Consider the following 17,582-nt stretch of genomic DNA (forward strand, 5'->3'; position numbering starts at 1 on the left):
ATGAAATCTGAGGATTGAGGTTCAAAGCCAGCCCAGACAACACAAAGCCAAGAAACTCTTATCTCCAGTTAATCACTGGGAAATAGGAAGTAGGACTGTGGCACAAGGATATAGTGGTAGCCTTGAGCTGAAGACCTCAGGGACAGCATCCAAGCCAGAGTTCAAGCTCCATGACCCCCCCCCCCTCAAAAATAAAAAGCAAAATAAGGAAAAGAATCCTTAAAATGAAAGAAATGTGCCAGGCACATCTGTTATTCCAGCTACATAAGAGGCTCAGGCAGGATGATTAGGAGTTGAAGGTCAGCTTGGGAAGTTGTTGAAGTGGTAGAACGCTGTTTAACATGCAAAAGGTCCCGAATTCCATTCCCAGTACTGGAAAAGAAATAAAAAAGGAAAAAAATGAGCACCCATTTTAAAGGGGGTTATGTGTGTGTGGAAGGGGTAATAGTAACCAAGATGCATTCATTGTACATATAAACATATTAAATTGTTCATGCATTTTCTTAGTACAGGTTCTTAAAGGTTGAAAATAAAAAAGACAGAAGAGAAGTTGATATCAGAGAGCTAAGCAAATATTATTTCTTTATAGGGTTATTACAAGAGTTGAGTTGCCTCAAGTGCTTTAGGACAATCTCTGGCTCATTGTAAATACTCAATAATATTTTTCATTAAAAATGTTAAATCATTACTGGTGGGAGAACAGAAATTAAACATCGACAGCCTTACAGCTTATCATTGGTTTGTGAAAGTAGAAAAGCTATAGTTGATTTGTAAATGTTGGTGACTTAGAAATGACCCATCTTGCTGTTATCAATCTCGTAGGAACTTTTGGCTCATGGCCTGAGCAATGTGATTTCTTCATTCTGCTTCTGCATACCCAGTGCTGCTGCCATGGGGAGGACGGCTGGTCTGTACAGCACAGGATCCAAGACTCAGGTGACACATGTTCCCTGTGTGAGAAGTGGAAGTGTGAGCTCACATAATCAGGAAAGCATGTCCTCCTCTTTGGGCAGTACTGCACTGCTTCTAGAAAGTCATTCTGTCTCTGTTTCTGTGTCTTTCCTTCATTCCTTTCCCCGCTTTCTGCTGCATTCCTTCTCTCTATCCCTCCTTCCCTCCTTCCCTACCTCCTTCTTCTCTTTCTCCTTCCCTCCATCTCCATCTCCATCCCCATCTCCATCTCCATCTCCATCTCCATCTTCCCTTTTCTGAATTGTTCTGCTGGAGTCTAACTCCATGAACACACTAACATGGTCTGTACAAATGGCAGTTTCATTGTTCAGCAACCTTTGAAACCAATGCGCCCTCTGGTGGTCATTCAGATTTTTCTCTTTAATCTAAACCATCAAGGTGAGATTTTTCTAGTTCATTTACTTTCTTTACATAAAATTAATTCTATTACACACGAAACAAATCCCTGGCAAGAAAATGTCCATGTTTCATGATGAATCCATGTATAAATGTGGAATAATATGCCTGTGAATATTTTAGGTTAAAGAAAGAATTGTTATATAATTTGAGGAAATAAAAATAATTTATTAGGAACCTGCCATACAGTAGGATGTGGCAAGACCATTTTCTAGTCTCATTTGGCTCCTTCAACTTGCTGAGGGCTCTTGAGAAATGTGTTACTTGACATATGGTTAGACTCGAATACCGGATACGTTTCTACCCTCAATGGATTCCATCTCTGAGTTTCCTTAGGCATTTACCACATTTTTCTAATTACTTACCAACAAGGAAACACCCTGATTAATCTTTGTAACATCAAATGTCTAAAAAAAAGAAGTCTTTGAGAAAGTTTGTACTTATTTTAAAATAATTTGAATTGGTTATAAATTTATTTAATTAAGAGGGTAGGGAGAAAAGGATGCTCTTTTTTTCTCTATCCTGTAGGCTATATATTTGAATGATTATTGCAGCAAAATTCCCCTAAGAATATTTTAATTAATAGAGTTTTTTTTACACATTTGTCTTTTTGGACTCTATTCCTCTGAGTAAATCAAACTTTCCAGCTGGTAAGCATTTTTTTTAAATAGTTTTTAAATATCTGCCTTTAACTCAGATGTGGTGGTTTATACTTGTAATCTCAGCACTTGAAAGACATAGGAAGGAGGATTTAGAGTTTGAAGTCTATCTCAAAACAACATAAACAACAAAATATTCCTTTTATATTTCTTATAGTATAGAATTTATGGCACCAAATATTCCTAATGATCATTTGCTTGAAATACCGTTTTCATGTTTACTTCATAGAGATTTTTTTTCTGTGTAATATTCTATTTATCACATTTCCAAAGAAATAGAAGAAATCTAGTGAAACACAAGTTTGGGAAAATAAAAACTTAGGTAGTAGGATATTTTCAAGAGAGAACTATGTTGACTACGATGGTCTTTAATCTACCAATTCCCATGAAAATGCTCAAGAAGAACCGATTTAATGAATAGTTTCAAATGAACAGTGCTTTCCCATAGTCAGTTGTCTAGACTCTTCACATTCCAGTATTATGTTTATGTGGATGTCACTGACAACTGACATGGTTTGAAGAAAACTCTAGTCAAACCAACAATGGAAAGTTGTGCTCTAAATAGACTTCCTTGTAAAAACAATATATGTTTCCTTTAAAATGTATTTATTGTTATTGTAAAGGTGATGTGCAGAGGGCAGGCATTCCATAAATCAGATAAAGAGAATGTTTCTTTTGGAACAAGGTCACCCTCCCCTGTTCTCACCCAGCTTCTCCCCACCCACAAGTTGTACCATTCATTTTTAATGCAGTGTCCAGGGTGTATCATTGCTGTATTTATTCACCCTTTATTGTACCATTTCTGGACCCGTCTTTGCCTTCCCAAAACAAGACAAAGGCAAATGAAAAGGAAAAACATCGACAAAAGCATTTCTTTCAAATGTGAAGTCATTTTTATAAAACTGTTTCCCCAATGGCTTTGTGTTTCTTAGGAAGTGGGGTTAAACATTGAAGAGCGATCTAGAAAACACATACATAAAAAGATCAGTGACAACCATTACAACATGTTAGCTACAGTTCACTCCTCAATGCATTCATTAATGTCTATCTTTGCAGCATTCCCATAGAAATACTGTAACATAAATTTCTTTTTTTTTTTTTTTGCCAGTCCTGGGGCTTGAGCTCAGGACCTGGGCATTGCCCTTGAGCTTTTTCTTGACTAGGACTCTACCATTTGAACCACAGAACCACTTCTGGCTTTTTCGACATACGTGGTACTGAAGAATTGAACCCCGGGCTTCCGGCATGCTAGGCAAACACTCTACCACTAGGCCACTCCACTGCTGGCTCTATAATATAGAATTTCTGTGGCGTTATGTTTCACTGGGTTAGGTGGTGTTTATAGCTCAGTGATAGTGCATTTGGTTAGCATGCAAAGGGCCCTGGGTTTGATCTCTAGCACTGTAAGCCAAACCAAACTGAAACAACAACAACAGAATATTTTTATTTACTTATTTTGTTTTTGATAGTCCTGGAGCTTGAACTCAGGTCCTGAGCACTGTCCTTGGGCACATTTTGCTCAAGGTAGCACTCTGCGGCTTGAGCCACGGCATCACTTCTGGCTTTTTCTATGTATGTGGTTCCGGGGAATCAAACCCAGGGCTTCGTGCATGCTAGGCAAGCACTCTACCACTAGGCCATGCTCCAGACCCTAGAATACATCTTGAACACGCCACTATAATCATTCTATTTCTTGCTTACAACTTTGCACAGGGCTCAGAATTCAGATATCAACATTGGACAGTGCTCATTCCTGTGGTCATCTGACTCATATCTTCCTTCTACTTTTACATTAAAGCCAGTAGAGAACATGACTCTACAAGCCCTGATTCACATTACCCATTGTGTTTAGCCATGCATAGGAACATGGGTGTCGATGCACAATTATGGAAAGAATAAGTGAGAAAACAGTCAGTTATTACAGCAGCTGAGCCCATGTTTTTGCTGTCATTTAAAAGGACAAATGAAGCGTTTATTTATTTATTTTTCCCAGTCCTGGGCTTGAGCTCAGGGCCTGAGCACTGTTCTTGGGCTTTCTCAAGGACAGAGATCTACCACTTGAGCCTCAGCACCATTTCCAGCTTTCTTCTATGTATGTGGTACCCAGGAATTGAACTTGGGTCTTTGTGCATGCCAGGCAAGCACTCCACCACTAGGCCAGACTCCCAGCTCCCACCAGGGGGTTTTTAATTGTCATTTAGCTCAGCATATTTAGAGTTGGGAAAATGTCATTTTTCCCTGGCATTATTTTTAAATTTTAATATATGCACATAATGTAAAATTTGCCATGTAGTGATTTTAAGTGTAGAATTCCATGGCATTAAATATAATACCATTGTGCTTAAGTTTACTTAATAGTGTCTGTCAGTAGTGCAGGAGAGTTTTATTTTGACATGTCCACATAGCCCTAGAATGCACCTTGGTCAGATTCAGCCCTTCTGTTACCCTAGCCTCTCCTTCTTCTTCCCCATCATCTAAAGCAAGCTTCATACTGGTTCCATTTTCACATGTGTACAGTTTAGAACCAGGCTTAGGATCAAATACATTAGAGCAGCACTTGAATTAGAGACATGACATGACTACCCACATCATTTGTCTAAAAACTAGTCACTTGTTTTAAAAGTAGAAGAAACTGAGGAAATTAACCCAAATACTGTCATTTAATTTATCCAAAGAAATGAAAAACATTACAATTTCAACATGGAATCTAACTTCAAAATGATTTTGAATGTTTTTTTTTTATAATTTTTTCCCTTTTGTATTTCTCGGTTATAGCTCTTACATCTATGGTTTACTTTCATAGGGCTGATCCATAATTCAAGTGCTCAAGAGCCACATAAGATGATGTCACATAGTAAATTTAGGCCCATTTTTTACACAAGTCAGTGTAATGGCTTTCAAAGCTTTCAGAAATTGAAACATTTGAGGAGCAGTACGGGAAGCTATCGATTGTTTCATAGCAAGGGCTGTGATCAAAGACCCAGCCAGGCATATGTCTGTCTGCCACATGCAGGAAGCCATCTGACTGCTGTCTCCTTCAGATTTGACAGGCCAAACCTGTGTATTGAAAGGCCTTCTGGAGGACAAGCTAGATTTGGTCCAAAGAGCACAACTGAACACTTGCCTTCTCTCTCTCCTTTCCTCCTCCTCCCCTCCCTCCCAGTGTGGGGAATGTGAACTGTGAGAGGGAGCTTCTCTCCTTCCTGCACCCCATGATCCTCTTCCCTTCCAACAGAGGAGACTCCCCAGTGCTCCAAGGGGACTTCCTGAGGCACCCCAGCCTTGCGGGATGCCAGGCAACATCTGCCACAGAGGCAGGAAGCCACAACTGAGAACAGCAGTTGGCATGCAGTTCTGCCACTCTGAGCTTGCTTGCCTGTGGGCTCTGATTTGCCAAACTGGATTCCATTATTCTTTCAAAATTGCTTTGTTGCTTGTATCTTCCCTTCTTAATTGAACCCTAGTGACCTAAGCCTTTCCTTGTTTTTTTTTTCTTTTCTGTCCCATCTCCTTTATTAGTGCAGCACTGTCCATAAACTTGTGTGTGTGTGTGTGTGTGTGTGTGTGTGTGTGTGTGTGTAACCTATACTGTGTCACTTGACAACTAGATAAAAAAGTAATAACTGGAATCTCACATTTCCTCCTAACAATATGTACATGTGTGTATACACGTATATATGTGTATACTTTTGAGGAACACTAATATCTTTACAGTCATCTTTATCAATAATGTGCTATGTGCTCTACACATGCATATGTGTACACAGTCTGACACTGTAAACACAAAGAAAATATAGATGATTTCATTAACTTTTTGTATTTGTGTGCATACTGGTCCTGCCACTTGAACTCAGGGCCTTCAGCTTTCATTTGAGGCTGGAGTTCTCTCATGGAGTCACAGCTACACTTCTGGTGCTTTGCTGGGTCATTGAAGATAAGAGTCTCACAGACTTTCCTGCCAAGCTGGCTTTGAACCATGATGCTCAGATCTTAGTTTCCTGACTAGGTGGGATTGCAGGCATGAGCTGTCAGTGCCTGGCCTTCATTAACTTTTATGAGCGATTATTCTTCAATGTGACTATTTACAATTCCAAAACCAAAGTTTAGCTTTGGACATTTATGTGGCATGACATGGAAAGAGATGAAGATTCAGATCCCCCAAACAGTGGTTGTTCTATAGATAATTGAGGCTGTGGGACAGTGAGCCTTACTGATGATGATGGAACTCTAGTTGAAACTGATTAAGAAGACATGACTTAGTAGTTTTCTTTGTTTACTGAGATTTAAAAGGACCATGCTAAATATTATTTAGAATAAAGCTTAAGATTGTATTTTGCTATTTTTAAATAGAAGAACTTAGTTCAGTTATTACTTCAGGAATTCTTTTAGTGTACAGTAATGTATGCAGGATCCTTAAAATATATTTGGTTTTTACTTAAGAGCATAGAATTGAGAAACAGAAAAGCCAATGATTTGATTTGCTTTGCCCAGCTGTGGACTGCAATATACTCAGATTAACCTCATTACCAGTGCAACAAATCACAGCCTCCACTTAAAAGTCAGAGCCAACTTTTCTTTTCTTTTGTTTTCTTTTGTGCCAGCTCTGGGCCTTGAACTCAGGGCCTGAGCACTGTCCTTGGGCTTTCTCAAGGTAGAGCTCTACCACTTAGGCCACACACCATTTCTGGCTTCTTTTTTCTATGTATGTGGTACCTAGGAATCGAACCAGGGTCTTCGTGCATACTAGTATTCAGTGTGTGTTTTGATGTAATTAAGACTTATCAGCACACTGAAAAATACTTAAAAGTCCCCTTTACTGTTTTCATATCTTAGAGTTCATTTTGATTCCATCAGTTTATATGGTCATATGTACAAAGCTATTGAGCTAATGTGATCCTCTTCTGGGACTATCTTAGATATACAGTAATTACTACTATACCTCTTTTAAAGGAGAAAATTGAAGAGAGGCAAACAAGTAGAGATAGAGAAAGAGACAGAGGCAACGACAGAGATAGAAACAGAGATTGACCAGGTTCAGCGAAACAAGCTCTGAAGCACATTTTCTGCTGGCCAATAAACTCCCTTTTGCTAAACACCCAGCATTCCATCATCAGCTCTCTTTGGCAGTAGATAGAACAAATCCAAATCAATAAAATTATTCCAGATGAAGTTTTCATTTTAAAATGAGAGAATAAATCCATATGATGGCTCGTATATTCATGTTGGAGTCAATAAAGTGATCAATCTAAGGAAACTAAAACAAAACAAAACAAAACAAACTTTGCCTTTCAGAGATCCCAGTACGCATTTCTTATCGCCTTCGTGACTTTTTAACTCCCTAGCTTTGTGACTTCAGATAAGTCAGAATTCCTCTGTGGGTCTCAGATCCTTTCAAAAATCTGATTCCTGTTTAAGTCCATCCCTGGCCCTAAGATTCCTTTCTGGTTTTTGTTTCCCAGCACAGTGTAAGTATATGAGTAAAAATTAGCACAAGGATTTGTACCCTTGCCTTTTGTTTTGAAATAAACCTTAATAGAGAGTATCATTTTCTTTCTGTATTAATGTGGATTTCCCAAGCCCCTTACTGAGCTGTCTGAGGGGGTCCTGTGATTTGACCACTCAGAAAACCACATATGCTGTGTATTTAGTCATCCACAAAACACTATAAAATAAAGGAAGTGCTGGGCATGGGTGCTCATGCCTCTAACCCTAGCTACTCAGGAAGCTGAGATCTGATGCTCACGGCTCGTGGAAGAAAGTCCATCTTCAATGAACCATCCGAAAATCAGAAATGGTGCTGTGGCTCAAGTTGTAGTTGGTTAGCGTTCAGCTGAAGAGCTCAGGGACAACAAACTAGATGCAGAGTTCAAGCCCCACACTCGACCAAAGGAAAAGAAAAAAAGAAAAGAAAGGAAAAAGATAAAAGAAGGGAGTCTGGCAAAAAGAAAGCTAAAGAACATTCCATTGGCATATTATTTACGCACAGTCACGGCTATGGTGTGTGCCATTATCTTACTTCTCTCATTACTGATTTAATCTGATTGTATCAGTGTGTCAGCTGTCACCTATGGCTTCTCTCAGCTGCCCATCGAAATATAGATAATGACAGTCTACACAATTTCACAATGATGTGACAACATTTTGTGTCTGCTCATCAAAGTGAACTAAGAATCACTCCCTGCCCTTCCCCCGTCACCTTCGCTTTGAAATAACCCAAAGTTCAAGGCCTTCTTTTTTTTTTTGTCTGTGTTTGCAGGTGGCTTGTCTAATCTCTTGCATTTTCGTACTTATAGTCATCTATGCAATTGGACCTTTGCTACACTGGCTACCCATGGTATAGTAATGCTTTTTCACTATCTACTTTTTCACTTTATTTTTTTTGTTAGAGTCCTTGTGTATCATCTGTCTTGGAGGATAAATACAATAATCTGATATTATCGTCCATAAATGTTGGCTGAACGGGGGGTGGGAGTTGCAGAGAAATAATATTTTATGGGGGGGGAATGAGAGGCTGATTAATTCTTCAGCTCACAGATGAACACAACCCTGTGGAATCAGTGTTATTCTGTGAGCAAATAGAGGATAGAAATAGAAAAATGAGGATAATGAGGCTTAGGTTGTAGGTGACCGAGGAGAATTTCACCTACCATACATGAAGCCTTGGTTCAATTCCTAACCCTTCATAAAGAAACAAAAAGTTGGTCATAAGTGGCTCACACCTGTAATCATAGCTGTTCAGGAGGCTGAAATCTAAGGATCTTAGTTGGAAGCCTGCTGGGGCAGGAAGGTCTGTAAGACTCTACTAAACTACTGATAAAGCTGGAAGTGGCACCATGGCTCAAGTGATAGAGTGATAGCCTTGAGCAAAAGAAACTCAGGGACAGAGCTCAGGCCCTGAGTTCAAGGCCCAGAACTGGAACAACAAAAATAAGGGGAACAAGAATAAACTTGGGAAGAATTTTTTCAGAACTTTGTTGGAAAACTATTCTGGTGCAAGTCTAGGGAACAAAAGGATTTTCCCACTCCTTGATATATCCTCCACAGAATTTCACTCAGATAATACCAGAGGTTCAACTCACTCTTCATAAAGCTGAGGTATTACAGTGACCAGAGTTTAAGAATCTTATCTAAGGGGTCAATCTCAGTCCTTTGTTTTTCATTTGTGTGATAAGAATAAATCATTTCTATAGGATGATCTTTCATTAATCAAGTTCATTTTCTAAAGATATGAACATCTTCCAAGTAAGCTAGAAAATTAATATTCTGTACAATTGTAAAATTTACATAGGACATATCATGTATTTTTTTTTTTTTGTCAGTCGTGGAGCTTGGACTCTGGGCCTGGTTGCTGTTCCTGAACTCTTCAGCTCAAGGCTACTATGCTGCCCCTTGAGCCACAGTGCCACTTCCAGTTTTCTAGTGGTTAATTGGAGATAAGAGTCACATGGTCTTTTGTGCCCAGGCTGGCTTTGAAGTTTGATCCTCAGATCTCAGCCTCTTGAGTAGCTAGGATTACAGGTGTAAGCCACCGTGCCGAGCTATGTGTATTTTAGCAAAGATATATCAGACAAATGATCATCCTCGAAGTTAAGAGGACACTCAGTCTTATAAAATTTAATTCCTATGATGTCATTTGACTTCATTTTTTTACAGAGTTGCTTAACTTTTGTCCTGTAATTATTTGTAACGGAACTGTCTCCCTAAAGCGACATTCACTCCCCCCAGAATGATATTATTAGTCTTCTTATTGGTGATTGCTTTTCAATATTTAAGAGCAAAAAGAAAAAAAATGATTGTTTAAAATTCAGATGAAAGCTTTTATCTTACTTTTTCAACAGTTTATTATTATTATATTTTTAGTGTGTTCTTGCAAGCATTATTGTTGTGGGACTAAAAGGAATGTTAATACAGTTCCGGGATTTGAAAAAATATTGGAATGTGGATAAAATAGATTGGGTAAGTAAGAAATTTGACCTGACATTTTTCTGACATATCAACAAGTACATTTCAATATTTCTTTAAAATAGAAATTTGACCTATTTTTTTCTGTTTGGCTTATGCCCATGTTGAACATTTTAATTTGTTAAAAAAGATTCCGTTGAGACTATTGAACTATGAGTTACTATTTTCCAAAATCTTAATAAAATTATTAAAATTCAAATTGCTTCAATGAGAAGCAGAATTTTGTCAAATGCTGATGGACAAGCAATTTAGAAACTTCTCACTGAATTTCCAACTAGTTTGAGTGAACTGGGGATACCTGGTTTATGATATGAATTGATTTTGGAAGCATGGTTGTCAAGAAAGTCCACAGTGACAGAAATATCTTGATTTCTAGCATTCTGAATACCAAGCCTTCAGGATTCATTGCAATGAAGGGATGTTGCATGAATGGAGGCTGAGTATTATATGGTGGGCCACATTTGCCTGACACACAGGAAGTCTTGGGCATTATCTTCCAATTGGGTTCCGCTGAGGGAAGGGTTAGGTGCCCTAATAGGATAGTGTTTGTTCAGATTAAATCTTACTGAACAAACACAATAGGCTTTCAACTAACCCAAATGTTTAGTGCACTTATATAAACTTGTCTAGATAGAGTATCCACAATTCTCTCTATTTAGTATGTGTGATATAGTTCATGTACATGTCTGACTGGCTCTGATACAGAATCCATTGCATTGAAACATAATGATCTATGCATTTTCTGTTTTAGTTCCTATGTATTGTGAAACTTTGGAGGGTTATATTTGCTCTTGGTTAATTTCATCACACTCTTTCTGAGTATTGTATTCTTGTGCTTGAGCTAGAGTCTAATGCAGAGTGAGGAATGTAGAGAGGAATAAAAAATAACCTCTCCTTTCTAGAAACATTTACTTATATATGCATATATGATAAAACCCAAGAATACACTTAGTGCTAGGAAAAGCAAGTAGGAGCATAAATATGTACAGGTCAATAATGAAAGAGTCACCAACTGCCTTGAAATATGACCTAACACCTGAAGGAATACTATTGGTAAGTAGGTCAAGAGAATATAATTAGCTAGGTTGATGTAATTGTAATCCCTCTGTATATCACCCTGAAAGTAAAATTATTCAAAATTTAAAAATAAGATGGCCAACTATCCCACTTAGTTAAAATACTGTGCTTCTGCATGCAAACTCGAGTGTACTGATATACAACAATGAAGATACTTTGGAAATACAATTAGCTAGGCTGATGTTGGAACATGGCTTTTATTAAGACAGTATGTATGAGGTAGATCACAGAAACAAAGGGAAGAGAAGATTCAAACTTACCCTTAACCTTGTACAAAGGTACTTCTAAGGAACATATTGATCGTGAAGGAGGAAGCGTGTCTCTGTACCAAAAAGGAGAGATGTTTGGTAAGGCTTATTTGAGGAAGTAGCTTCTAAATTGAAGGACAAAGATACCACTCATGAATAGAAGAGAGCCATGTATGCAGAAATGTAAAGATGGTATAAGGGTAGTTGGCTATAAAACAATCAAGGCACAGATATTGTGAGGATGGTAATAGTGACAGATGGAATTGGGAAAGTGAAGTATAGGTTGAATTGAAAAAGACTACTTAATCCTTGCAAGATTAAATGTCATTCTGAGACAGCAACATGCTACTGAAATGAAAAATAAGAATGCACTCTGTATTAGAAAAGTTAGGATGATGACTGAAAGGCATAGATCAGAACCTTTATACCATACAGGAATCACAGCGTTGCTTCAGTCAGTGATCAAAGCTAAGACCATGACATTCAAGAGGCAATAACAGATTTGATAAGTAGGAAAGATTTTGACTTAGGCACCATTAGTATTTTATAATATGAAGAGGAGATGTAGAATGATGTTTGAGTTTCTAATTAGGATCATCATGGGAAGAAGAGTTCATTTATTAAATTAGAGAAAATAGAGAATTTGTATTGTTTAAATGGCTTTGATTGCTATTGGGCTTTTAAAAATAAAACATCTTGTTACTGAGGTATTCATTCCATGTCTTTTTTTTTATACATTATCACAAAGTAGTTTTCCAAGAACTATTTGTGTTTTATATTCTTGAGCTCTTTCATTTTTTGAAAATGTTGGCTTTTTATATTAAATGCAAGGTTTTTTTTGCTATCTCTCAAATGCTTTCCCTTAGGACCTTTTAGACGTGGCATTGTCTTTCAGACATTAAAAATTTTCAAATATATCTTTGAATATGCTTCAAAATCTATGTATTCTGCTGCCTATTGAGTCTAACTTTATGTTCATACTTTTTCTCTTTAAAAATTTTTATTCTATTGTCAGAGTGATGTATAGAGGGGTTATAGTTACATTCATAAGGTAGAGAGTTCATTACTTCTTGAACAGTTGTTACTTTTCCCATGTTTTTCTCCTTCCCCACCCCCTCTGCATTTGTTTTTGTTTTTATTTTTAATGGAACAAGCTATTTAAAGATAATGTGAAGGTGGAAGCATAGAGGAAATGAATTAGAGTGAGTGCTGATTTAGGAATGTTATTGGGTGATGTGTCCTTAGTTGAGTAAAGCCTCGGGAATCACAGGTTCTCTGCTAACAAGACACCTGTCTCCTTCATCTTGCTTCAGCTTGCTTCATCTCTAAGTCTTTGCTGGATAGGTTGCATTTAATACTAATGGAATTTCAGGTACTACTCTCAGAGACATGCTGTGTGTTTAGTATAATTTCCAAGAGCATCTTAATTCAATAAACTTGACAACTGTTAACCATAACAGTTGGAGTGGATAGATATGTTTATCTGCTAAGGAATTCAACAGTGAAAATCCAAAGATACTTAGAATATGATTTGGGCATAATATTTGAAAAATATACATATGTATATATGCAACTCTAGACTATAAATAATAAATGTAATATATATTTTATTAACTAGATTACTCAACAGAAGAACATGCCTGCAGTAATATGGAAACAAAATTACCAAAGATATGTGTGTGTGTGTGTACATGCATAATATAATTTTGAAGGCTGAAGGTTAAAAATTATGTAAGTAGGGACTGGGAATTTGGCCTAGTGGTAGAGTGCCTGCACAGTATGCACAAAGCCCTGGGTTCAATTCCTTGGTGTCACATGCACAGAAAAAGCCAGAAGTTGTGCTGTGGATCAAGTGTTAGAGTACTAGCTTTGAGAAAGCCCAAGGACAGTGCCCAGGCCCTAAGTTCAAGCCCCAGAGCTGGCAAAAAATACAATAAAGAATTAAAATTATGTGAGTAGTAATCATGAGAAAAATCATAAGCCTTTAATTTTTTGTCATTTGATATTGATTTTATTATGAGTCATAGTCAACTTTTTTTCAAAGTAATGAAGTAATAAGAGCTAAATGAATGTGTTTATTCCTGGGCTCATACATGAGTCTTAATAGCTGAGTCTATCTATAGAAATTTTAATGCTGTAATTTATCATCCAAATAGCCTGATATCAGATAAATTACAGAAAGGTACAGTAATTTAGTAACTACTAAACTGTGATTCCCATTGGTGCATTTTTCCATAAGGAACAAGAATTTCTATGTATTCTACTTCAGGTTATCTTTAAGATTTGTTTATGTTTGGTGGTTTTGATTACAAAAATTATAATTTTCAGCTAAAAATAAGTAATAGCTTAAGAGCGATCCAATTTCAGTGTGTGTTCACCAAACATTTTTCATTTTCCTTTAAATTGCCCCCAAATATTATTACAGATTATTCTAACTAATGGAACTATTTGCTGATCTTTGTTATTAATTTACAGTCGACATTTCTTTCAAGGCTATAAAAGTAGCCCCAAGAAAGAACTGAGCATTTGGAGAGACTGACTTATAACTGATGATGCAGTGGGAGAATAAACATACTTTAAAAATAGAACCAGATGCTACCAAAATTTTTGGTTGCTCTGATGAATTCTGGTCCCCAGGCTCGGTGGTTTTATAAATAGTAGGGATCAGGATCCTGAGCTCCATTTTGAAACATGGAGGTTAGCCAGGAAGAATGGAACTCAAAAGGACTTAGTGAGGTTTGATTCAACTACCTCAGGCAGATTCAGGTAACATTCAAGAAGGAGCGGGGCAGAGTCATCATAAGAAGTTAAAGTAATGCCCCCAAAACTTGCAGTATATTTAAGGTATTATTGTATACAGTATGATATGCTAGGAAGGAAAACTCATATTACATACAATCCAAAGACTCCAACATTGGCTGACCGATGTGAATAAAGTAGAATGTAGAAAGTAGATGTCATGTCCTAACCTGTCAAAATGATAAAAATAAAATAATCTCACAATATGAAATAGCAGTGTTATATTTATAGAAGGAGGAGAGTTCTTTTTTTGTTCTGGTTGAGGGTATTTTCTTTTTAGCTGTGGGCTTGAATTCAGGGCCTTTGGCACAAAGTCCATCAGCTCGTTGGCTCAAGACTAGCACTCTATTGCTTGGAGCCACAGCACCACTTCAGGTTTTTCTGGTGGTTAGAGATAAGAGTCTCATGGACTTTCCTGCCCCAGCTGACTTTGAACTGTGATTCTCAGATATCAGCCTCCTGAATATATAGAATTACACATGTGAGCCACAGGCACCTGGCTGTTTTTAAATTTATTTGCTTTTGTTTTCAAGAATGATTTAAATGGTATTTTCTCTTTTACTCTAGTATGTTTGTATTTTATATGAAAAGGATATCTACAGATAAAAATGCCTCAGTTGGCTTTTAATTCCTTAGGTTTATGCTTTTGAAAACAACCTGGTATTAAGAACCACTCACATTCTGTGTAGATACATATCCACACGAGGAAATGAATTTTTGGTAAAAATGTTTTTTTGTTTTTTCCATATATTTTTTATTGTAATTAATAGAACAGTTACATTATATTCACCAGATAGAAGGTACATTACTTCACAAATATTGATACCCTTTCTCATGTCATGGTCCCCATTTCCCTCCCGCCTCCCCCTGCTCATCTTGATTTCCCCCTTCCCTATCCTATTTCAAATAACCAAATAAGCATATATACAATATATCAGATAACAAAGTGAAATATTGTAACAATATGAGATAACCAAGGGACAGCAAAAGAAATGAGAGATAACATAGTACATTAAGGACAACTCATTATATGGAGGTCCTTATATTTCTATATCCTGGAGGTCCTTACATTTAACGTCATATTATATGGCCTTATGTATCTAGATTTTGTTTTATTGTGAATCTCTGCTAGGAGAGCCCAAGGTTTCTACTGATTATGACAAATGAGGGAGACTCTTGGGCCTATGTTCCTTTGAGTCTGGCTTACTTCACTTAATATGATTTTTTCTAAGTCTTTCCATTTCCTTACAAATGGGGCAATATTGTTATTTCTGACAGCAGCATAGAATTCTATTGTGTATAAATACCACATCTTGTTGATCCACTCATCAACTGAGGGACATCTAGGTTGGTTCCATATCTTTGTTATGGCAAACAGTGCTGCAGTGAACATCGTTGTGCTAGTGGATTTAGTATGTCCTTGTTTCTGGACGATTGGGTAAATGCCAAATAGTGGAATTGCTGGGTCATAGGGGATTTCTATGTTTAGTCTTTTGAGGAACTGCCATACTGCTTTCCATAGTGGTTGAACGAGTTTAGCAAATTTTTTTTACAATTGTTTGTTTCAAATTTGCTTGAAAAATCAACTCCTCTCAAGATTTTATGCTATTTTCTTATTTCAGAATAGTTTCTCAAGCTTTCATTTGTGAATAAAACTGATTTGTGTTTAAAAACACTTTAAAAAGTGGTAACACTTTAAAACATTGGACAGAAAGAAATCAATTTTGTGTGTATAGGCAAAAAGATGCAGGTTATTTAGGGGAAAAAGAGAGTCTAGACATTTTAGTAGTCTACAATTTTATGAATGCAAGATTTTTGTATTTAGAAATATAATTTTTCTGCATTTCAGAGATTATTTTGCTTTTAAAGGCAGTTTTGCATCATTAAGCTTAGAGATATCTGCTATACTGCAGTATTTTGTTTTGTTTATAACTTTGAGTCGTAGATAAAACTAAAATAATTTTGGAATTCCAACTAAAAGAGAAATGAGAGTTTCTTACTGTGTTCTGAAATCTCCCTATGAACTAAATTGGCTCTGCCTTTTTCCTTTCTTTTGGTTTCACAATAAGTGGCCCCTTGTAAATAAAATTATAATGTTCTTTATACTTGTTGATCTAAAAGTAGCTTTGGCAGTGTTGTTTGATTCAGTCATTTTAACACTAGGCTTTGAGAACTTTACACAGTAATAAATGGCATTTGTTATTTTTATAGCAATCCTAGAAAATACAGAATATTGTTGAGAATGACAAAAAATCTGCAAACAATTACCTATAATCTTGTTACACCAAATGACAAACAGTGGGAAATTATGGCATGCCTCTGACCACATACATATCCATCAGCTATTTACAGATCTTAAATATAGTGTTTGTTGCCGGTGGAACTGAGGGTTGGCAGTGCCTGGAAATGAAAAATGGAGCCTTTCTCCGTTGCGACTGCAGAGCATCTGAGGGAGTACATGCTTGTTTCTGTCTTTAGAGCTTCTGTTTATCACTTTTCAAATAAGACATTGTGGCTAAGAGATTCTCCATGAGAAATCTGGTAGCAGAGTACAGTGAGGAGCCAATACTCTCTGTCTCCTGCTTCTTTTTCAGGGCATCTGGATCCTCACTTACGTATTTACCATATGCTTTGCTGCCAACATAGGACTGCTGTTCGGTGTGGTCAGTACCATCGCTATAGTGATAGGACGTTTCCCAAGGTATGCTTCCTATTAAAGACTTGGCTTACCCTTATGCGAAAGCTTCATGTAGGATGCTACCAGTGTCGTTCATTCTGCAAAAACTGTGCATCCTAGAATGTCGTGTTTTACCTGTGATCATAGAGACAGACAGATGCCCTCTCCACGGAGGACGAAGAACTGCGTTGGTCTTGATGGAGAGAATTCTCAGCATCATCAAATTAAAACAGTCGGCTTCCTATCACTATGGCAAATAGCTGTGATAAAGTAACTTGAAAGGAAGAAGTTGATTTTGCCTTATGATTTTAAAAGTTTTGAGGAAATGGTCACTTGGCCCTGTGGCTTTGGGTCTAGGGCAGCTGCTTGTATGTTATAGTAGGGGCTCATGGTAGAGAACATATGCTCGCTCACTTGCTCACTTCCTGATGGTTTGGAGAGAGAGAGAAAGAGAGAAAGAGAGAGGGGGGTGGTGCGGGGACTACTCTCCCAGTACCTTTCGTAATTCCTATTAGCAACAAAGCCTTTAGTGAACAGGCTTTAGGGGACATTTCTAATCTGAATTATAGCTACTATATAAAAATCTAGACAAATAAAAAGTGCCCTTAGCCATATGCTATCTAATAGATGGGTTTAAAAAAAGGGAAGGATATAATATCCAATAAGACACAAGTCATAGAGCAAAAGTAATCATTTTCAAAAATTAACTTGAGAAAATAATAATTTCCAAAAGCCCATATATTTATGCAGGAACATGCTATCTTTGTCTTGGTACTGAACATCTATAATTAA

General features: G+C 37.1%; 1 protein-coding gene and 1 long non-coding RNA gene across 4 annotated transcripts in view; one reads left to right on the forward strand and one right to left on the reverse strand.

The window, feature by feature from the left end:
• The window catches only part of Slc26a7 (solute carrier family 26 member 7), a 111,827-nt gene that overhangs the window by 72,740 nt on the left and 21,505 nt on the right, over nt 1-17,582 (forward strand). For both annotated transcript variants that reach the window (XM_090339051.1, XM_090339052.1), the window contains 4 exons: nt 823-936; nt 8,284-8,361; nt 9,888-9,983; nt 16,708-16,814. In XM_090339051.1, the coding sequence (XP_090195177.1) occupies nt 823-936; nt 8,284-8,361; nt 9,888-9,983; nt 16,708-16,814 (395 nt within the window). The remainder of the gene's footprint in view (nt 1-822; nt 937-8,283; nt 8,362-9,887; nt 9,984-16,707; nt 16,815-17,582) is intronic.
• Nucleotides 869-17,155, reverse strand: LOC150059001 (uncharacterized). 2 transcript variants are annotated; one of them, XR_016536672.1, is made up of 4 exons: nt 16,926-17,155; nt 14,211-14,283; nt 11,327-11,388; nt 869-950 (listed from the first exon to the last, which is right to left on the reverse strand). It is a non-coding gene; the product is annotated as an uncharacterized LOC150059001 (long non-coding RNA). The 2 variants fall into 2 exon arrangements; XR_016536671.1 differs by having other exon boundaries at nt 16,844-17,155.

Source organism: Megascapheus bottae, chromosome 9, assembly GCF_031878675.1.
Source record: "Megascapheus bottae isolate mThoBot1 chromosome 9, mThoBot2.hap1, whole genome shotgun sequence".
Taxonomy (NCBI): Eukaryota; Metazoa; Chordata; class Mammalia; order Rodentia; family Geomyidae; genus Megascapheus; species Megascapheus bottae.